The sequence below is a fragment of the Crinia signifera genome, chromosome 11, assembly GCF_055691185.1.
Source record: "Crinia signifera chromosome 11, ASM5569118v1, whole genome shotgun sequence".
Taxonomy (NCBI): domain Eukaryota; kingdom Metazoa; phylum Chordata; class Amphibia; order Anura; family Myobatrachidae; genus Crinia; species Crinia signifera.
The window spans coordinates 35,365,761-35,389,118 of NC_139227.1; the positions used below are offsets into that span (position 1 = coordinate 35,365,761).

At 45.2% G+C, this 23,358-nt stretch overlaps 2 protein-coding genes across 2 annotated transcripts in view; one reads left to right on the forward strand and one right to left on the reverse strand.

Annotated features, from left to right (window-relative positions):
• Positions 1-2,670, reverse strand: part of GSE1 (Gse1 coiled-coil protein) — a 416,100-nt gene extending 413,430 nt beyond the window's left edge. The window contains exons 1-3 of the mRNA XM_083165426.1: positions 2,513-2,670; positions 2,221-2,318; positions 683-715 (exon numbers count right to left, since the gene is read on the reverse strand). The gene's annotated coding sequence lies outside the window, so the exon portion shown is untranslated. The remainder of the gene's footprint in view (positions 1-682; positions 716-2,220; positions 2,319-2,512) is intronic.
• A 48-nt stretch (positions 2,671-2,718) lies between these two features.
• Positions 2,719-23,358, forward strand: part of CIBAR2 (CBY1 interacting BAR domain containing 2) — a 44,137-nt gene continuing 23,497 nt past the window's right edge. The window contains exons 1-5 of the mRNA XM_083165431.1: positions 2,719-2,925; positions 6,966-7,200; positions 11,545-11,613; positions 12,767-12,868; positions 13,934-13,939. Of these exons, the coding sequence (XP_083021557.1) occupies positions 2,906-2,925; positions 6,966-7,200; positions 11,545-11,613; positions 12,767-12,868; positions 13,934-13,939 (432 nt within the window). The 5' untranslated portion in view covers positions 2,719-2,905. The remainder of the gene's footprint in view (positions 2,926-6,965; positions 7,201-11,544; positions 11,614-12,766; positions 12,869-13,933; positions 13,940-23,358) is intronic.

Here is a 23,358-nt window from a genome sequence, read left to right on the forward strand (position 1 = left end):
TCGCCACGCTTTATATAATCAACTCTTTGACCACTTGGATAGTGGGGAAATGAACAGGACCTTGTTAACATTGAATCCTATACAAAATCACATCGAATCGCATCGCATGCGATATCGCGTCGAATCGCATCTGATTGTATGCCTTAAGGTAAGGCATACAATCAGAAAATCGGCAGCCCAGATACTACATAAGTCCCGCTATGTCTAGTAACACTGACACCGGGGATCGGAGAAATAACGTAAATGGATGTAAGTCTACACAAACACATCTTGAGTTTTGCTCACTTATAATCGTTAATGTTCAGTAAAATATTATGGAATCCTAGAGGAACCTTTATTTACATCTTGTAATAACACCATCTATCCTGCAGTGTTGTTTTATTATGTCTCAAAGCTCCCCAGAACCAACGTCAAATCACAGACTCATCAAGAAGACTTGATTTACATGTGCATACATATCCTAACTTATGACTTACGCATACAAAACATTTTTTAAGGCCACATGCTCACAAAAAAAAAGTGTGCGTCTGTCTGTGTGTGTGGGTGTGTGGGGGGGGGGGCTTGGATTGTTATACATACAGTATACGGTAAAGGAACAGGGGTCATACGTGCATGATATATAAATAAAATAATACTTCATGATAGCCACTGTAATCATATTAGTAAACACGATAGACATTACCTGTTAAGCAGATGGGGGACAGAGACCACTGCCCTGCAGAAAAATAAAGGTGCAGTTATTTTAGAGAAGCCACAGACTGTGTACAGAGGTGCAATTCCTCTCTTCCATTAAAATGCCAATTCACACCAAGGATTTTGTATACGTGTCCAACCTGGGTGCAACATGTCTGAGACCCTTTCAGACCCGGCTTATTGCCGGCTCGATGACAACACTACATACCAGAACAGCTCCTGTGCTTGGCAATGAGATCATCTCCTAGCGCCGGTTCTCCCTATGCTATAAATGGGTGAGTGTCGCATCGACCCCGCTTACCAGTTTACACTGCACCGGGACAAGTGACAAGCGTTATACCACTTTTCCACCAAAAAAAAACAGGTCAGGAACTGAAACATTCATTTATTCTTTAAAAAACACATATACATATTTTTAAAAGTGTCTTACTCATGTACATATAAAGGTCCATACACACCAGGCCTTTTTGCCCAGCGTGCATGGATAATGGTGATGGGGAAAATAGCTGGGCTGAAAAAACATTGTGTATTTGGCACGTGCATCACCGCTGCCACATACACAATGGGTAGCTTTCGAGTAGGGATGGCCATCGACCATCGATGATTCAAAATCATTGATAGTTTATGGCTGATGTTGAATACTTTTGCCATCGATGGGGGAGAAACAGATAGGTTTTTTTTTTTTTACAGTGTCGGGGCATGGAGAATAGCTCTGCCCCCGACCCCCGTGATGCCCCATCCCCCTGTTTTCATTGGCCCACAGGCCAATCAGTCAAACACAATGGATGACCATCAATAGGTAAAAATATTGGTCCATCCATTTATTTATAGTTTCTTATACTGCGCAGCATATTCCGTTGCGCTTTACAATTGGAAACAACAGTGATTAAACAAACTGGGTAGATACAAACCGACATGCAGGTAGGAGGGCCCTGCTCGCAAGCTTACAATCATAGTTTAGCACTATCAATGGCCAGTAGCACTATTGCCATCGATGGCAACCATCAATGGCAACGATTGCCAACCCTACTTTTGAGCTGAAAGCAGCTCAAACAAGTAAATTGAGCTGCTTTCCGCTCAGTCACCCAATGTGTATGGGCCTAAGAAGGTGTTATTCACAATAAAATATTTTTCTTGCCTATAGCTCCCAATGGGTGTTTATAATAATGATTTGAGGGGTACACTTGTCCCTTGATCCAGTGGTATAGATAGTAATAATACTTTTGTTGCTTTCAAGGATATACCAGTGTTCAAGACAACTATGGATCCCAGTGACCACACTTAACTCAAGCGCTATTCATAACTGTCAACCACCAATGGTCGACAGTGACTAGGCTGACACCTGAAAATGGATGAAAAAAATTAATACCATAGGCCGACACAAGCTTAAAGTCGACATGGACAATTAGCTTGTGTCAACATTCTATTAATGGCAATCAATGGTATGTCGACCATCTACATGTCGGACCCAGGGGCCGCATACTTTTACACAGATGTTACACGCTATAAATAACTCCCAAATCTTACAATAAAGCAGGGCGGAGCTGGGGGCCACACAGTGACCATGGTTGCTCCAGTCTGCAGGGTAAGGTGGCCCATCCTAACTTTGTTAGTTCCCTTTCTTCCTGCAATGAGAAAAAATGAACAATGCACACATATAACATCCGGTTACTGTGCGGCTGATGGTGTAAGAATTATCATTTTAATAACACTTATTTGTAGAAAATAAAGCTATTTCTGGAGTACTGTCATTAATATATGTATGGGCCCATATGAGGTTTCTATAGCTGTACAGGGACCCGCGTGGCGGTATTATTACAGCATGCTGTGGTGATGCTGGAACTTGTAGTCCCTCGGATGGTGGCCTCTGAGGTAACACCTTCGGGGTTAGGCGTGTGGATGGACCTAGTATTTCTCCTTCACACCGGTCCCACCCCAGGGCGCAATCAGTCAGTCAGGCAGGCTGGAGGGTCACGTGTCGTGTGGGGCTCCGGGCTGGCTGCGGTGGGCGGGGCCTAAGGTCGTTCCCCTGGAGACAGTAGCTGCCGCCACGCCCGGACTCTGTGCTACAGCCGTTGCCGGGTAACGGTCGAGCAGAGGATCCGCCTGTGCTGCTCCCTGCCCGGTGCTCACTCACCTTAGAGGGAGACCGACCTCTGTTACCCGGTGCCCGCAGGAGTCTGACCCCAACCCTGCTCCATAGACCCTCAGGATGAACATAGTGCTGTCCAGGTGAGATAGAGGGAGGGGTGTGTGCCATGGTGTGCACCATTACCCCGTGTGAGTGAGGAACAGGTGCTGTTACCTGCACTACATCACCCTCCCTGCTCGCAGGTACCCCCAGTAGTGGGGAAAGGGTCTGTTACCTGCACTGCATCCCCCTCCCTGCTGGCAGGTACCCCCAGTGTTAGTGGGAAGGGGGGCTGTTACCTGCACTGCAACCCCCACCCTGCTAGCAGATACCCCCAGAGTTAGCAGGTAGGGGGGCTATTTCCTGCACTACATCGCCCTCCCTGCTCGCAGGTACCCCCAGTGTTAGCGGGGAGGGGGGGGGGGGGGGGGCCTGGGCTATTTCCTGCACTACATCGCCCTCCCTGCTCACAGCTACCCCTGGTGTTAGCGGGGAGGAGGTCTGTTACCTGCACTACATCCCCCTACCTGCTCGCAGGTACCCCCAGTGTGAGTGGGCAGGGGGGCTGTTACCTGCACTGTATCCCCCTTCCTACTCGCAGGTACCCCCCGTGTTAGCGGGGAGCGGGTCTGTTACCTGCACTGCAGTTGCCTTAAGTTACAGGGAGCTGTTGGTTTTTTTTGTTATTATTATTAAATATTATTATTATGGTACTACCACACACACCCACCTGGTACAGAGACCCCCAGAGTGAGGAAGGACTCAGAGTGCTGTATGTTACCTGTACTACATTCCTTATTCTGCTTGCAGAGACCCCCAGTATGAGTTAGGATGGGGGTCTGCTCTCTTTACTACAATCCCCATCTTGTAGAGAGAACATCAGTGTGAGTGAGGAAGAGGTGTTGTTACCTGCACTACAACCCCCACCATGTACAGAGACCAGAGCATGAGGGGAAGAAAGGGATATTCCCTGTACTACAACCCCGGCCTTGCTCTCAGAGACCCCAGTGTGAATGAGGAAGAGGCGCAGGTCAATAGGTCTGTCGTTTTCCTCGCCATGCTTCGGGTACGGTGCTTCCCTACGCCTGGCACACTGTTATAATGTAACTCTATGTCCACTTGGATGGTAAAGTTTGAAAAAACACCTTTTTTTTAGTTGGGGAGGGGTTGAAAAACTTATGCTGACCTATTGCTTGTGTCAACCTATTGACTGCCGGCTGCATCTCCTGTTCCCTATACTACAACCCCAGTCTTGCTCTCGGAGAGTAGGAAGAGGTGCTGTTTCCTGTTCTTCTATTCTTACGTGGCTCACAGAGACCCCAAGTGCAGTTGGGGAGGGGCTGTTCTACCAGCAGTAGTGCATAAAAGGGACACTGGCCTTTATTCAGATCTGAGCTCAGTACAAATTTGTTTGGAAGATGGGCAAAACCATGTGCACTGCAGGTGGGGAAGATGTAACATGTGCAGAGAGAGTTAGATTTGTGTGAGTTATTTTGTTTCTGTGCAGGTTAAATACTGGCTGCATTATTTTTACACTGCAATTTAGATTTCGGTTTCAACACACCCCACCCAAATCTAACTCTCTCTGCACATGTTACATCTGCCCCACCTGCAGTGCACATGGTTTTGCCCATTATCCAAACAAATTTTTTACTGCAATCAGATGTGAATAAGGGTCACAGTCCTGACCTGCTCCCTGAACCCCAGATTGTGTACCTGTGCATCCTGAAGTCTGTTCTGTTTAACTGTTTGACTTGTTTAAATTGGAATATATATATATTCATTTGTGTTTTCATTGACTTTATATGATCATGTAATAGATAGCACCAAAGTAGTTATCTGTATGAAATCATGATCTTTCTTTTTTTTTTTTTTGTGACAATAATTTTTCATGTGATGCCATTGAGTTTCTACCCGTTATTTCCTATAATGGAATTTTATCACTAGAATAACAGGTACTCTTTACCTAGCACGGCGCCCACGATCTTGATCGTGGGCATCGTGAGGTAAAAAATCGCGCCGGTCGCGTCGTATGCGGGCTAAAGATGCCCGGACGCGACGCGACCGACGCGATGTCCACGATTTCCCATTGAAAACCATGTTAAACATGGACATCGTGTCGGTCGCGTCGCGGCCGGCCATAAATGTGCACACGATGACCGCGACGCGATGCCCACGATTTGCCATAGGAATCAATGTTAAAAGGCCCGATGGACACGATTTTCATGTTAAATTGTTGAATGGACCCGATTTTACCATAGCAAACAATGTTAAATGGGCTTTAGAGCCCAAATACTTACCCTGAACTCTGAAATGGCCCCCCCAATTGTTTACGCCACCCCACGATCAACGTCAACCCGAAGCGTGGCGAGCGCAGCGGTACGCGTCCTCCGACCTTTTCATACCCCCACTATCCACGTCGGCGTGGAGTTGAGAATAGAATAGTGTGGCGAGCGGACGCGGATACCTTCACAGCTATACGCGTCCCCTCGCGGGCTTCACAGGTATCCGCGTCCCCTCGCGGGGCGCGCTGCGCTCGCCACGCTTCGGGCTCGGTGGCTCGCTGCGCTCGCCACACTATTCTATTCTCAACTCCACGCCGACGTGGATAGTGGGGGTATGAAAAGGTCGGAGGACGCGTACCGCTGCGCTCGCCACGCTTCGGGTTGACGTTGATCGTGGGGTGGCGTAAACAATTGGGGGGGCCATTTCAGAGTTTAGGGTAACTATTTGGGCTCTAAGGCCCATTTAACATTGTTTCCTATGGTAAAATCGGGTCCATTCAGCCATTTAACATGAAAATCGTGTCCATCGGGCCTTTTAACATTGATTCCTATGGCAAATCGTGGGCATCGCGTCGCGGTCATCGTGTGCACATTTATGGCCGGCCGCAACGCGACCGACGCGATTTCCATGTTTAACATGGTTTTCAATGGGAAATCGCGGGCATTGCGTCGGTCGCGTCGCGGCCAGACATAAATGTACCCGCGATGCCCGCGATGGGCGCAGTGTTAGGTAAAGAGTACCGAATAACATACCAGAGATGTCCTTGTTCTATTCTGCAGTTGGCATCTCCTATGGCAAAACAAAGGTTTCCAGGGCAGCCATAATAATAGCTATTATCAAACCAAATCTAACATTGGCAAGTCCGTCCGATAAATGATTAATATCTCACCTTGCACATTCCATCCATGCTGGACTCCCTCTGTACACAGGTGGTAATTAATCATTCTGTCCCTGCAGATGACAACTACAGTGGCACAGACTGCCATGGGAAGCACTCCCTGCTCATCACAACCAGTCAGGCAGGCCTGTTCCAAGTTCACTGAGCTTTGACCCTGATTAAGTATTGTACCCAATCGAATGGTTCTCTACAACTCAGATGGTGAGAGATCTGCAAGCAGATCTGATTTGTAAAGGTGCCCACACACTAGAAAGATCTGCGATCGTAAGATGTGCGCATAAATTAGCCTTGAAATCTTTTTTTCCATCCTGGACAAAAGATTTCAGGCAAGCGCACATCTTTACCAAAGATTTTTCTTAAGATCCCGTGTGCGTTCCTATGGATCTTTTGTTAAATCTTCTGATCTTTTGTGCAGCACGTAAGATCAGAAGATTCAGCTAAAGATCCACGCATCGGACTATATATCGGCCGATTTATCGGAAATCGGCCAATCGGCCCAAAAATCGTTCTAGTGTGTGGGCACCTTAATATTGCTACCAAGCCACAGCACTGGAGGAATAGGAAGAGAGGGCATGTTGCACACGTTTTCTGGGTGTGTTAAAGCCGGTGGCGGCGTGGGATGCATCGTTACTGGTTTCAGCTGCATGGATATCCCGGCCAGTCTTAATAACCAGAAGGTTATTCTGATGACTGACTACACAGTTGATCTGATGCTGCATCCTTGTACACCGTAACGGATCACAGAAGCCGGCAGGAGGCCTCTTATTTTCACAAGATGTCTTCTGTGGCATTAACCAAATTTCACAGTAGCTGCTGTGCAGCCTACATCTTTGAATCAGGCCCCTTAGACTTTATGCCTGGGATGTAAAGTGTCCTGTATAATTGGTAATGTTACTCTGCAGGCATTGGTACATGTTCTAATCTAAGCCTTCTGCTAATGTCCTCTCTTCCCATCAGAGATGCCCAAATCAAGATTATGGAAAACACTGTATCCAATGCAGAGAAGTACTTCGGGCAGCTCTGCGCTATACTGGCCTCCTATACCCGAAAGACCGCCAAGATACGGGACAAAGCGGACCAGCTGGTCAAGCAACTCATTGACTTTGGAAACACGGAGAACCCAGAGCTGAGGAGTGCCCTGAAAAACATGGCTGAGGATTTGGCAAAGATTCAGGACTACAGACATGCTCAGGTAAGGCGTTTCCTACAGGCCCCTTCCTGGGAACACCGCAATAAGGTGCTGAGAGGTTCCCCAGACTTTTCATGTAATATTATATTCCATTGTTCTTTAATGCAGGCCAGTGTATTCAGTCCTTTGTTATTCTGACGGGGCGGGCAGAGGGAGGCGTCCTAGGTGCTTGGTAAGCTGTGATGTTTGCAGTTTACTGAGCCAACCCGAATCAGGGCCTATGTTTGCCTGTCTCAGAAACAGATTGTACTGCCCATGAGCACGGCCATGTGGTGTCAATGTAGGCAGGAGTGTAGGAAATACATGTCCATCAGAATGAACCATAATGTGTTATCAATAATAACGTATACTCATTGAAGGGGAGATACATCCAACCTTCTAATGAGAACAAGTGGCGGTTCTGCTCCAAGCAACAAATCGCATTCTAGCTCTTATTTTATATAATGCACCGGATAAATAGAACCTATGGACAACCTCTCCAACTATCCGCTTTAGAAGGTTTGATACACTACCCCCTTTAGAAAACTGCACATATTTGAGTTAATTATAAAACAAAAATGGGACCGAAAAATTGCCATTCCACAATAATTCACTGAAATACGGAGAAGCAAAATAATGCACAAGTTTCCGTATGTTATTATTATTATTATTATTATTATTATTATTATCGTTTATTTATATGGCGCCACAAGGGTACCGCAGCGCCTGACAATACATAGATGATCAAAAGAACAAAACAATAAAATAGTGATTTACAGTACAAATGCAAATTAGGACAAGTACATGGTAAATAAAAGACAGTTGCAGCAGCAGACACTGAGGCTATTATAGCAGTGGCAGAGATATATTCTAAGAAAAGCAAATGAGGAGAGAGGGTCCTGCTCGTTAGAGCTTACATTCTACATTTATAAAGCTCAGATGTGCTACCTTCCAAGCAGCCAATCATATATCCGCTTTCAGTTGTCTTTATTGCGCTACACCTGATCACAGCTGCTGTCTGGTTGCTAGGAAATACATTTGGGGACACCTTCGCTTTCTGATGGTCAGGTAGGTGGAATGCAATAAACTGTGCAGTATAATTATTCCAGCACTATCCTTATTGCTCAGAGGGAAATATAAACCTGCTACAATAATGTATCCTCTGTTTCAGCAGAGAACAGACCATATCGAGATAACGACAATTATTTTTCATTAGCATTACATAAAGCGGATATGATCATATATAATATACCGATCCTTTGTGTCCAGTCGTTTATTACGGACAGCTGAGGCATTGTACACTAATCTCGACAGACCACTGATCTCTCCTTGCCTGCATTACCCTGGTATTGCGCGTGTTTCACAGGATATCCCCTACAGACCATCTGATACGGATATAATCCACTTTTGTCATACAAGATGAAAAATCGCTTGCAAGCAGGAAGTCCTTTGTAACTTTCCATGAAACGATGATAACTTGATGTACCCGGTCTGCTTCGCTGCTTACTGGTGTTCCGTTGAGGTGATGTCGCCTCTATTCTAGCATCTCATTAATTTCATTTCTTTTCATTTTATGCTCCGCTAATTCCCTACCCTGATAAGGGCAGAGTTACTTAATGTGAGCGGTTGGCAACGACGGCGCTGATTGGTCGCTTCATGATGATTGATGCTTCAGCATTTGATATTGTTTACAGCAGGGAGAGAACTTTATTTCTATTAGAGGTGACATTTGCTGGCGCTGAATATGCTTGAAAGAGCCTAAATTATGGATAAAAGGGGAAGTAGCGAGCGAGGCTTCAAAGCTAATTCCAGTATCAGAGAGAGGTCGCACAAACAGCAATGTATGTGGAAGTCAATTACTACAGGATTCCGCCCTCCTCCTCCCTGCTTGTCGCATCTCCATATTCATAGCGAGCTAATCCTCAAAGCAATAATCTACACGCAACAGTGTTCATCTTCGGCTGGCGGAAAGCTGACCTTTGCTGGGTAATTTCAAACACAGAAGAGCGTTAATGAATCAGGCGGCGCAGGCAGTTAAATGATCTCTCTATAGGAGGAAAGAATGAAAGTGGAGGTAAAGGGCGACTCGGAACCTTCTTAATTAGGCACTTTTCCAGGAAACAAGGCTGCTGGCGAGATAATTATTTACTCATTAATTGCTGGCTGCCATTCACTTGGGAGTTTAATAAAAGCCGGGTCAGCATTTTCCCTCACGCTGATATCCTGGATAAAGCAGTGAATACAGCCCTCACTTTGTAGCCTTGGGAAATGTCCTTTTATGTTTATACTGTGTGTAGAATGCACATTCGTTTCCCTCAAGTATGATGTGCTCATTATTATCTTTTTATAAGGTGCCATAAAGTGTATGCAGCCCCTTATTGTGTAACAGGGTATCCTATATAAGAAATGGCTAATGCTGCTCCTCACCTCTATGATGATTGGGGGGGGGGGTCAACTGTTTTGCACGCTGGCAGCCACTATTAGCATGCTAAACATTGATCTCACATCACAGACTGTGTAGGATTGATAAGAGGTGCGATTGGGCAACCCTCTAATGCTATGAGGAGTGTGCACTAAGGTGGTGGTTTGCAAAAGCAATCTCCTTCTTTAATTGACAAAACCATGCTGCGGGGCAGATGTAACATTTGCAGAGAGAGATTTTGGGTGGGGTGTGTTAAAACTGAAATCTAAGTTGCAGTGTAAGAATAAAGCAGCCAGTATTTACTCTGCACTGAAATCAAATAACTCGCCCAAACGTAACTCTCTCTGCACATGTTTCATCTGCCCCACCTGCAGTGCAGCATGGTTTTTGTCCATGTGCAAAAATAGCAGCCTTGCTCACGGGGCTGAACCGGGCCCAAAGTCATGGGGAGAACGGATTCAGTAACCAAAGTATGGGCGAACGGATAGATTTGGATGGATTCAGCCAGGCACTGGTGACATGGATAGTGCTAGGGTGACCAAAGCGGCCCTGCTGTTGAAGGGCCCTGCTCTTAAGTTCATACTAAGAGGATGGAGTGAACAGTTAAAAGGTTAATTAGGAACGATCTATGGAAGAGAGGTGGAGGAGAGGTGGAGGAGACAAGTTTCAGGATATTATCAGGGTTGTTACACCCTAATATAAAAAGGTCTGCATTAACCCCTTACCGCCGCAGCCTGTTTTTGCCTTCCTGACAGAGCCCTTTTTTTCAAATCTGACATGTATCACTTTATGTGGGGATAACTTTTTATTGCTTTTACTTATCCCAGTGATTTTGAGATTGTTTTCTCGTGACACATTGTACTTTAAGTTAATGGTAAATTTTGGTCGATACAGTCTGGTTTTTTTTTGTGAAAAATACCAAAATGTCATAAAAAAATTGAAAATTTTGCAATTTGCAAAATGTTAAATTTTCTGCTTGTGAGACAAATAATCATACCACTCAAAATAGTTAATAACTAACAAAGACCATATGTCTACTTTATGTTCCATCATTATTTCAACCTCCTTTTAATTTTTTTGGACACTAGGGGGCAGCAGAGACAAAATTATACACAGAACACAGAAAACGCTGCAATTGGCTGTTCACATTTGAACAGCCAATCGCAGCAATCGCCGATGGGGGGGGGCATCGCTGCCCCCCCTGGGCCACGAGGGAAGATGTCTGCTGTCAGGGACAGCAGCCATCGTCCCTCTGTCACCGCGTCTATAGACGCGGTGACAGTTTAAAGTCATGACGTACATTTATGCCATGCGTCAGGAAGTACATCCCGGCCATGACGTAAATGTACGTCAAATGTCGGGAAGGGGTTAAGGAGCTTTTAAAGCTGGGGAGACAGGTAGAGAATCTGACTTGATGATGGTGTAGTTCAAGAGGAACTGGGCTGATCAAGCAAAGCCTGACCATGGGGGAGGAGAGGTGCTGGTCAGAGCAGGAGCGGGGAGGGCAGGAGATAATCTGGCCAGAGGAGGTTATGGTACTGAGCATGTAGTGGCGGAACTTGTAGGTGCAAAAATATAACCTCAACCCATTTTTACAATATTCAACAAGGCAGAGGGTGATAGGGAGATGCTGGGGGAGGCATAGTGTGACAGGAAAGAAAAGTGGTTGACAGGAAGAGTATGATGGGGCATCAGTGGGCCCCTTAGTCCCCAGGGGCCCTGGGGCGCTGGTCACCTATGGTAGTTTCGCCACTGCGAGCATGTGTTCCACCATGTACTGGGAAACAGTTGGAATATCTTTATAGAGTAATAAACACTTCTGTATATCTGTGTTTAAATCTTATTTTGAAGTCTGAACAATTTAGAATAATGTTATTTACCAAACATGATGTCTAGAAGGAAATGGTGGAATTATCTCCGGTCACTGGCTATTTTCTTACTTTCAGGTGGAGAGGCTGGAAACTAAAGTTGTAAGCCCCATCAAAATGTATGGAATTCTAGTTAAGGAAAAACGGGTAAGTACAGAGCTGCCAATCCACAACTTGTCTCTGTGTAACTGTGAGGCAATGTTCTGTCTGTCTGTCTGTCTTATATATCTCTGTCTCCATGGGCCATCTGTGGCCTGTCCCTCTCATATATCAGTGCGCTTGTGCAGTCAGTGGTATACCCTCCATGTGTTTCTGTGTGTCTGTCTACTGGTGCAGGTAATGGCATTTCTGTCTCCTTGTGCCGGCAATGCCTTGTCCATTATCTGCTTCCCTGTGCCCTAAGTGTTCAGTCTGCCATGTGTTTGTTTCCCTGTGCTGTCAGTGTTTTGTTTGCAACTTGCCATGGCCTCCTTGTGTTGTCAGTGGTTTTTTTTCGCCACTGTTTTCTTGTGCCTTCAGTGTCCTACCTCCACAAGTTTGTATCCCTGTGCTGTCAGCATCCTGTCTGCCAATTGTCACTTTCTGTCTTCCTGTGCTATCAGTCTCCTGTCTGCCACTGTCATTGTCTGCCTGTGCTGTCATTGTCTCCCTGTGCCATCAGTCTCCTGTCTGCCACTTGGCATTGTCTCCCTGTGCCGTCCGCATCCTCTCTGCCACTCTCATTGTCTACCTGTGCTGTCACTGTCTCCCTGTGCCGTCAGTCTCCTGTCTGCCGCTTGTCGCTGTCTCCCTGTGCCGTCAGTCTCCTGTCTGCCGCTTGTCACTGTCTCCCTGTGCCGTCAGTCTCCTGTCTGCCGCTTGTCACTGTCTCCCTGTGCCCTCGGTCTCCTGTCTGCCGCTTGTCACTGTCTCCCTGTGCCCTCGGTCTCCTGTCTGCCGCTTGTCACTGTCTCCCTGTGCCCTCGGTCTCCTGTCTGCCGCTTGTCACTGTCTCCCTGTGCCCTCGGTCTCCTGTCTGCCGCTTGTCACTGTCTCCCTGTGCCCTCAGTCTCCTGTCTGTCGCTTGTCACTGTCTCCCTGTGCCCTCGGTCTCCTGTCTGCGGCTTGTCACTGTCTCCCTGTGCCGTCGGTCACCTGTCTGTCGCTTGTCACTGTCTCCCTGTGCCCTCGGTCTCCTGTCTGCCGCTTGTCACTGTCTCCCTGTGCCCTTGGTCTCCTGTCTGCCGCTTGTCACTGTCTCCCTGTGCTGTCAGTAGCCCATCTGTCTGTTGTCTCTGTAACATTTCCCCATTACCTGCAGGCAGAAATTAAGAAGTTCAATGCGGTCAGGAACAAAGAGATAAAAGAGTTGGAGAAGTTGGATAAGTTACGCCACAGGATGCCTTCGGACCGGCACGTAATTGTATCCTTTTTGCTTGTTACATTTCATAATTTGTGCCCTTGGATATCCAGCTTGTAACATAGCACATACAGGAACTTTGTTAGTGCAGGTCCTAAGTGGATCAGAACCAGTATTTGGGGTTTTGGTTGTTTGTAGACAAGGCAATGGCACAGTCCACAAATAATCACATTGTTCATCTTATATGCCTGTAAGCCTCATGATGTGCCTAAAAAACAGGACAATAGTTTGTGTAGAAGTAGATAATCAGGTTACGTACGGGGTACTTCTGTGTGATTATTATAGAACTAGTTATGCTCCGTGGCCACACGTTACATATCAGTGAGCGGTTACGGATGATTCACACTCATAGACATCTCTGCTTGAATACTGAATGGACTTCAGTGTTCTCGCTCCTCCACAGCATGAGTTGTTGGCTTTTCAGTATAATATGTTTGTTTTATAGTGAATTTCAATGTAATTCCTGCCCATTGTATCGTAGTGTTTTCATATACACTTTAGTGCTGATTCAGACCCGTTCCGAATTCGGCCCCTTCTGCGATGTTTGGAGCCTGCGCATGTGCAAACCCCCAGGAGCGAACGGCTTCGGCGAGTTTCACACAGCAGCAGGGGTATGCCCAGCGTTTATGAAAACACTGACTATTCCCCCTGGGAATACAGACGGGTCGATATCCTGCTTGGGGCAGGGCAGCTGACATCACATGACGTCAGTGCCCGCCCCCTTTTTGTCGATCTGCGGCGGAAATAAAAGTCAGTTTAGACTGAATTTTGTTACCGAAGGGGAGAGAAATAATTCGATGGAAAGGGAGCATCGAATAAATTCTCTCCCCTCGGCCACATGCGAAGGGGTTTGTTCTGGTACACATCCCCTCGCATGCTAGTGCGGGCAGAAGGTGCTGACCTGTGCACTGTATATGCTACAGGCTAGCAGACGGGTCTGAATCAGGCACTTAATGCTGTGTTAGTTTCAGCCTTAATAATATGGAAAGCGTTACACCTCAGGGAACTGATATTGTTGTGCAATTAGTTGAATCCTTTGTGACTGTTCCTTGACTCCTGCTATTGCAGTCTCAGGTGAGTGTCCTATTTACGTCATTCCGTATTAGCGGAGGTGCAGGTAAGTGGCAGCCCTTCTGCATCCAGTATACAATGTACAGGGACAGATTGACATTTGGCTTCTGCAGGTTTTAGTCATTTAGAATGAGCTTTTCACTCATTTCCGAAGTACACGCTAGCCTCCTATTTTCTTGCATCTTTTATTTATCATTGTGAAAAAATATTTTTTTTGTGTGTGTACGTACTCTTATAGAACTCAAGGAAATTACACGCTGCCTAGGCTGCATGCATACCCAAGGAGCGCAGTTGTACTCAGAAAAAAATAACAATAATAATTTTCCTTAATGGAATTATTTATTAAAAAACAATATATAACAATTTATACATAGAATAAAAATTCATTAGAAGTGCACTTCAAACATAGATCAGACAGACAGGACAAACAACATAAGACAAACGGATGCTTGGCATATATGGTAACTAATATGCTTATTTCTCAATACAACACTGACAAGGCAGATTTGTGTGCACAGTTACCAGTCCTGCTCTTTAGATAGAGCTTCAAGCTGCACAGAAATGTCCCCACTCTATGTGTGTGGTCAGGGCTCAGTCCTTCCTCTACTCAGCTGGATATTCTCAATTGCTGAGGAGGGATGCAGCTGCAGCCAAAGCAGTGTACCCACTTTGCAGACAATTTTTAGCAGCAGTATACAGGGGTCACTTTGCGATATCCTGGCATCAAACACAGCTCGAAAAAACGCGTTTCTCCGCCTCTTAGCAGTCATCAGCGGCTTCCTCAGTTTATAGAACTCATATTTTTGTTAATAGAAGAGTGACTTTATAATGGTGTAATGGGGCACCCATTATATAGCGCAGCAGAGTCCTTTGCGCTTTATAATGTAGACAGTGATAAAACCAACTGGTTAACAACGGACAGACTTGGAGGTAGGAGGGCCCTGCTGCAAGCTTACAATCTATAGGGATATAGGAGGGAAACACAAGGACAGGCATCATTAATAGCATAGCAGTCCCACCAAGTTACAAGTCCAGAAGGAAAGCCATATAATACATAAGTGCCTCAGAGGGTTATGCGTGTAGAACTTAAATATGATAGGCTTGCCTGAAGAGGTGAGTTTTCAGGTAACGCTTGAAAGTTTGGAGGCTAGTGGAGAGTCTTATTGTGCGTGGAAGGGCATTCCATAGGGTGGGAGCAGCCCAATAAAGTCCTGTAATAGTGAATGGGAGCTAGTGATCCATGCAGAAGAGAGACGCAGATCTTGTGCAGATTGGAGTGGTCGAGATGGGAAATATTTTGGGATAATTAAAGAGATATAGGCTGGTAGTGAGAAAGAGAGTTAGGGTCAGAATTGTATGGGTGGGGGGGGGGGGGGGTTCTTAATGGGAGTTCCCATTGCATGTTTGAATAGTAAGAGAGAGATTGCAGATTTTAGTTAAGGTTGGGATATTTAAGGTCGCTGAAAATTATAAGGTCACAGGTGGCACCTTGCATCCTATGTTAACATGATTTTTTGTTTGTTTACTAGCTAAAGTATTCAGGTTTTATGTCTTCATGTGATTAAGTTATCAATGAGTCTGATGTAACTGACAACATATTAATAATAATTAGCAGCTTAGCAGCTCTTCCAACACACCCATGAGGTGGCTGCTGTGTGTCGTTTTTGTTTTTGGGGTGTCGCCAATAGCCCTAATCCCCAGTTTTCCTTTCTGCTCAGTCTTATATGATGCCATGTGGGATTTGATGTGGACCTGCAGATAATAACTGCCGGAACGAGTTACCTCAGTTTGTTCTGTTCATACTGATGACAGCATGTTTTGTTTTCTGTCTTTTTGGAGGTGGTGGCACTATTTCAGTTTCTTCTCTGCAGTTGGCAAAAGCTAGGTTCGGTCTCCTCCGCTTATTACTTTCATACTCCTCTTCTATGCGTCTTCTTTTCCCAATTTTTGGAAAAGGTGTGAACTTTCCATCCTCCAGGCACTGTATGAGATGTGGCCTCATTAATGGACGGTTGTATCTGCAGATGTTCACATCGCCGGTGAAGAGGAGCTCCACAGCATTCGCTATAGAAAATACTACACAGTCTCTTGAGTATCGGTCCTGTTTCTCCACATCCAGGAGTTTGATGTTTTTCAGGGTGTCCTTTTGAACAACCTTCCCATAGAGTTCTTGTAGTTGTCTGCTAGCAGAGGGGGTAAGCTGCCAATCCCAGCTGTCAGCAACTTGTATTTGTCCATGCCGGAAACAAGACATAAAGCAGTGGCGGTTATCTCTATTTGCGTGTAATTGTACTGCAAACCCCGAGATGGCATCAAAGGAGTCATTCGTACCTTTCAAAACTGATTGCAATCCTTGTACATAAAATTGCTGGCGCAGTATTTGCTGAGCAGTTTCAATAAGGCCGCCGGTCAAACTGCGGCCCTTCAGAATCTTACTTCTGTGTTGTTGTGTCAGCCCAAAATGAGGCAGCCACATTTTCTGTAAATGTTCCAAGAATTCACTTGAATTTAAAGTAATGAGAAAACTTGTGTATACAGCTACACAGGTGTATAGCTACCAACAACGCTCACTCTCATCCAATGAGTGATTGTTCTGTCCCCAAGCAGGGCCTTTTCTTTCACACTGGCTGTGACATCACAAAGTCTGTCTGTGACATCATCAGCCTCACTCTGGCTGCTTACCCCCACTGCATGTTATGTGCTTTACCATAGTTTATTAACCAGGAATAAATGGACTAAAAAAATAAGCATTCTCACTATAAGGCAGGCATAGTCACTAATTATTCTAAAAGAAATTTGGAAGGAGGGCTGAGACATATAAACAGTAGGGTAACCACCTCATCCCTTTAATTTCAGGCACATATTAATTACACAGGTTCTGTGGCTGGCTGACTTCAAGACTCCATTTCACCTGTTTTTTTTATCAGCCACAGAACCTGTGTAATTAATGTGTCTGGAATTAAATGGATGAGGTGGTAACCCTGATAAACGGGATCTGTGAATGATAAAAAGGAGGTAAGGGGGGGACTAGATGTACTGTAAAATGAGACATTGAGAAAAACGAGGATAAAAAGAAGAGGGCTACACATCCCAGCATGTTCTGCCATAGTTTTTCTATATGGGCATGTAAAACTCTTGCTGGCCATGCTGTGATGTGTGGTTCCACAAAAGCTGGCGTGTCCCATTTTGCTAAATACCCTTGATGTGGGCCAAACCAGAAAATCAGATACAGAATCAAAATTATTACAATATAAATGAGAAAATTCCCAAGTCTCAAACAAAAAGCCTATGCTGCCGCCTGTAACTCAGGACACCAATTCCTATAGAATGACTGTATTACACAGAGAACCACAGATATGGTGCTCGGCCTTGTTCCTACATGGAAATGTCTATTTATACAAATCCTAAAATAATACAAACTTGATAAATCTAGAGATATAAAATGTCCATAAATCAAATTTATGTCTGTCAATCAATTCTCCTTAAAAAAATGGGAAATACTAAATGGCTCATGGTTTAGTATATCCAAAGTACAGTAACAACCTTACGTGTAGGAAATCCAAGACAGGTGCTGGGATAGATGTAGGCGTCCACTCCACCATATGTAGGGGAGAACATTAGCGTAACCAACTCCCAATTGGGTGATGTAATGAAGCCTATAAAGGTATGTATAGTTGCCAATCTTCCTCCATATGCAACAGGGCTGCAAACTGGGACATCACCATCGCTAGCCGATATCACCGATCGCTGGTCATACCAAACTCACACAACATGTATACAGACAGTCGGTGGCACTCCGTTCCAAGCAGTCAGAAGCAGATGTATGCCAACATTTCAGATCTGTGTATTACATATAAATATAATATCTAGTGACCTGCAACATGCTAAAGTGCCAAAAAAATTGTAAAAATTAATTTCATTGCTCAAAAGAGACTGACAAGATAAAGTCTATGACCAGGACACCGAGGGTCTGCAGGTCATTTTCCTCGTGCTTGTAGATATCCATGGGTGCCAGATGACTGGCTGGCGGTTTGGACCCCAGCAGTCAGTATACCGACATTGAAACATTGATTGTTCAACTGCCTGACAGTTGAGATCCCAACAAACTTGCTATGTTCCCTTGTGGGGGTCCACAACCCCCATAGAGGGAGAATAGAATCTGTGGCGAGCCACTGAGTCCCCTGCTGTCCTAACTATGATCTGGCCCTGTGCTTCAGACCCATGGCTTGATGGTGGTACCACTGGATGACCCCCCCCCCCTGTAGCCTGAACAAGGGGCAGATATGCCTCTGCTTCTCCCACCTCTGCATCCAATGCTTTTCCCAAGCAGCTCTCCCCCACCCCTTTATAAGGCTGCCTATCACACTACATGGATTCAAACCCACCCTAAATTTGTACCCAGGGGCCGTCCAGTGACTTTCCTTTTTCCCTCATCTTCTCATGGTTCATCACTCCCAACCTCCCGAACTGTATGCACTCACGACCAGGGCCCTCCGCCCTCTTGTTCTCACCCTGCACTGTTCTGGTCCTCCATTCACAGAAAACAACCCCACTCCTTTTCTGCCTATCGTCCCAGTGAACTGCTTCATTAATTGATACTGTAAAGTTCTCATTTGTGTCATTTTTGCTCCGATATCTTTCCCTGCTCACACTTTGTTTCAGCTGACATCTAACTCTGCACTAACAAAAATATATTTTTCGCTAACTCGCAATTATCTGATTCTAGCCCCTCTGCCACAGACAAATAATATCTGGTGCAAGGGCTTCTTCTATCTTTTATCTTTTGTCATAATTTTGACATTTTGCATGTGTTTGTTTTGTGTCGTATATGTATGTCTTTGTCATGATAGTTGTTTCCTCTTAATTTTATCATCAAAATGAAACAAAAGTTACATTTAAAAAAATGTGGCCCCCAAAAAAAGAGTTCTTTCTTTCCTCCCGCTATTTTGCTCTGGGACCCCATCAGACAGTAAAAATAACTACGGGACCTCAGTAAGTTACCGCAGAAGGTCATCACATCACATGTATAGTCAGCAGACCGCACATACATGGCAGCGTTGTGGAGGCACAGAGTGATGGGAGTGTAAAATAACAGACAATTCAACAGATTTTTCAGACTCCTTGAATCATTGACTAAGATTAGAAAAGTCGTCAGCCTGACGGTCAGCAACATGGAGTCGGGACCCACTTTGGGGTCAGGACCCACAGTTTGATAACCGCTGATCTATTGGTATGTTGCAGAAGAGAATAGCTGACATGAAATTTACTGCCATCGACCAAAACTGTTGGATCACAGGGCATTCCCACCAAATGTGAAAATAAGTACCCACCATCCCACAGGTTCCCCAGCAATGATCCGTTTTGTGCGCATATAATCTGTATAGCTTGTCAGGGGTCAGATACCATCGGGTGCAAACTGTATAGGACGTTTCCCTGACACTAACATTAATGGAAGCTTTAGCAATCCGCTGTCGGATGTCAGACCAATCCTCATCACCTAGCTGTAATCCCAAATCACGCTCCCATGCTACCTCAAGGGTTTCTTTAGGGGGGCAATCAGGGGCCCGTCTCTCCCCTGGATACTACAGAGTACAGACACTGACGTTCAGATATGGAAATCTCTTATTTTTCTATTGTATTTTATTTTAAACTGCTTAAAGATTCCATTTTAGCTCTTAATAATGTTTCTATTCGTGTCGGTCACCTCACTGCTCCTGTAACACAAGGCCAAATGAGTGAGAATTAACGGATAATAACGATAAATGCTGCATGCGCCTAATCCAACCTGTTAGACTTTCATTATCACCCAACATGACACTTTACACTTGGTACTTGATGAGTTGGATTTCATTCCCCTGCCGTTCGCTAGCGCTTTACAGCACTTACGGTGGTTTAAATGAGATTTAAATGTAGCATAAATAAATGAGAGATCTCTGAGCATTTCATGATACTGCACCATATTTATTTAATGTTTATAACAGTTTACCCCAATAGAGGCCACAGATCATTTCTCTCTTTATTTTATTGAGATGCGTTAACCCCTGCTACATGACTTCAGCTGTGCCCCACTTCTCTCTGCATTAAATATAAATGATAATTTACCTGTTGCCTACAAAACGGCTCAGCCGGTATTCAGCCTTCATTAGTGACTTGTGATATTACGGAGATTGGGTTATTTCTGAAGCGTTGAGGGTTGTGGAGCAAGATGGCGACATTTGCAGCGATTGGTTAGTGAAGTTGCACAGAATACGATATTGAAAAGAAAAATGTATTGGGGTTGGGGGGGGGGGGGGGGTTGGGGGTTTCCTTGTTGTGTACAGCTACTTCCACTCAGCGGAAGGCTCGGATGGTGACATCCTGTACCTTTATTGGGGCCTATTTTGTACCTCCAGTTGCACAAGCTTTAAACATAAGAGTGCCACATACAGTATTGATGTTTGCTCACTTGTCTAATATTAGCCCCTGTTGAGGTTGCAACATTGCCAGATGGATCACATCAATGGAATAACTACGCAACCATATTATAAACCCGAAACAGCACTAATGAATGCAGCAGGAGGCGTGTGGCGTAAATAGACTCCCGCTTCTGTGATTCGCTGTTGGGTCTGAGGATCTCTCTGTGTGACTCTCAATCAGGGCTTACAGCTGGTACAAACTGTGGATGGAATATTAGCAGTACCTAGAATCTCCTTGAATCCATCTGAGGGTGTAGCATTCAGCTCTGCAGCTCCAAAACTTTCTGGATCTCGCTGCCATGCGCAGTTCGAGAGGCCACAAATCCTGCAAGACTTTCTTTATTACTCACCCATTTCACTAATGACTCTAGTCCTAAAAAGAATTCAACAGAACAGTCGATCTTCAACGATGGTGGAGGGGAGTGGGAGCCAGTCAGTCAGCTTTTACCAAATCGTTCATCGTACATACACATGAAACAGTTTGAACAAATTGCAGATTAGTCTATGATTTTTCTGCGTGCATGAAAGATCATAGTCCTCTCTTAACGAGTGGCATTGATATCGTTCATACACATGAAACTGTTTGAGCGATTGGTCGTTCCTATCAATCGGGAACGCCTACATTGTATGCCAAATCGTTCCGTGTGTATGCACCTTTGAAAGTTCTCTTTTCTGTTGTTTATTTTGTTTTATTATTTATTTATACATACAAAATGCTTATATATACACATACAAGTGCCCTGAGTCCTGTTGGAGAAAGTGCACTATATAAATGAAACTCACTTACTTACACCATCCCCTATATGTTATGGCTGGTCTGTGCCACCACTGTGTGCTGACTATTATATTTCCATTGGCCACCCCATCATGATAGCTTTACTAAATATTCTGTATCTCCGTCTACCAACTCAGGATCTTGGTCTACATGGGAAGATGTGAAACCTGTCTTGTTTGCCCATTCGTATGTTTCATGCACAGGTGACTTGACCTATTTTGCCCAGTCAGTAATTTCCCCATCTGCTTAAACCCTGTACACACGGGCAATTTAAGCCATTGTCGCTGGCTAAATGGTCGCTGAGCAACCATATAGCCAGTGTGTTTTTGTGTTGTGGGTCGCTGGTTGCAGGAACATGCTCATGCGATTATGGCTAAAAATTGGTGGTTGCTGGTGCACAATGCACTGTACACCAGCGACTAGAGCCGGCCCTAGGCATAGCATACTAGGCAATTGCCTAGGGGCGTCGGCCTATGCCTAAGGGCGGCAGCCGACTGTCAGCACTGCCACTCAAATTAACACTGCCCGCCTGGCGAACGCCTGCCAGCCCACTGTAGCATCGGAGCGGGTGCTCATCGGCATATGCGAATCTAGGCAATTATGGTAATGGGTGGTCCCAGATCTAGACACAGAAGCAGGGGGACCTTTTGCGCTGCGAAGCCGCGCGGCAAAAAAGGGGTTGTGGCCTCATGGGAAGGAAGTGTGGCATCACAAAAAGGGGTTGTGGCCTCATGGGAAGGAGGCGTGGCATCACAAAAAGGGGTGTGGTATTACACTTTAGACCATATACAGTAATTCCCATTACACATTTTAGCAAACTCCATAATACCCATTACACATTAAGCCACACGCCATAATGCCAATTACACATAAGGCAACACACCATAATACCCATTACACATTGTGCCACACATAATGATGCCCATTACATACTATATAACAAACTGTAATGCACATTACATATTTGCCACATAAGTGCCGCTTACCTACGGGCTCATTGCTAGGGGGTTCTTGCTTGATGCCACCATAGTACCCATTACACATGATGCCACACACCATAGTACCCATTACACATGATGCAGCCCACCATAGTACCCATTACACATGATGCCGCGCACCATAGTACCCATTACACATGATGCCGTGCACCATAGTACCCATTACACATGATGCCGCGCACCATAGTACCCATTACACATGATGCCGCGCACCATAGTACCCATTACACATGATGCCGTGCACCATAGTACACATTACACATGATGCCACGCACCATAGTACACATAACCCATGATGCCGCCCACCATAGTACACATTACACTTTCTGCACACTGAATTGCCCATTAAACATAAAGCTGCGCACATAATGCCCCTTACACATGATGCTGCGCACATAATGCCCCTTACACATGATGCTGCGCACATGATGCTGCGCACATAATGCCCCTTACACATGATGCTGCGCACATAATGCCCCTTCCACATGATGCTGCACACATAATGACTCTTACACATGATGCTGCACACATAATGCCCCTTACACATGATGCTGCACACATAATGCCCCTTACACATGATGCTGCACACATAATGCCCCTTACACATGATGCTGTGCACATAATGCCCCTTACACATGATGCTGCACACTGTAATGTCCCATACACATGAAGCCACACATTGGGCCTTATTCTAGTTCACTCTTTCTGACAAAATCCTTCTTAGATGGACAAAACCATGTGCACTGCAGGTGGGGCAGATGTAACTTGTGCAGAGAGAATTAGATTTGGTTGCGGTTTTACTTCAAAGTGAGATCTATATTGCAGTGTAAAAATAAAGCAGCCAGTATTTACCCTGCACAGAAACAAAATAACTCACCCAAATCTAATTCTCTCTGCACATGATACATTTGCTCCCTGCAGTGCACATGGTTTTGTCCATCTAAGAAGGATTTTTTCAGAAAGAGTAAACTAGAATAATGCCCATTATGCGTAATGCCACCACATGCCGCCACTAGTAGCGTCCCTTAAGAAATGCCCCCAAAGTGCCACTTACTGTAAATTTTTATATGAGGAGCCAGCCCAGCCTTCGCTGCTGCTGTAGGGAGAGATGGAGAGCGGTGCAGCTGCTTCTATGAGGAGAGGAACATGGTGCAGTGCAAACCCCCCTTCTGCTCCCCTCCAGCGGAGTGGACA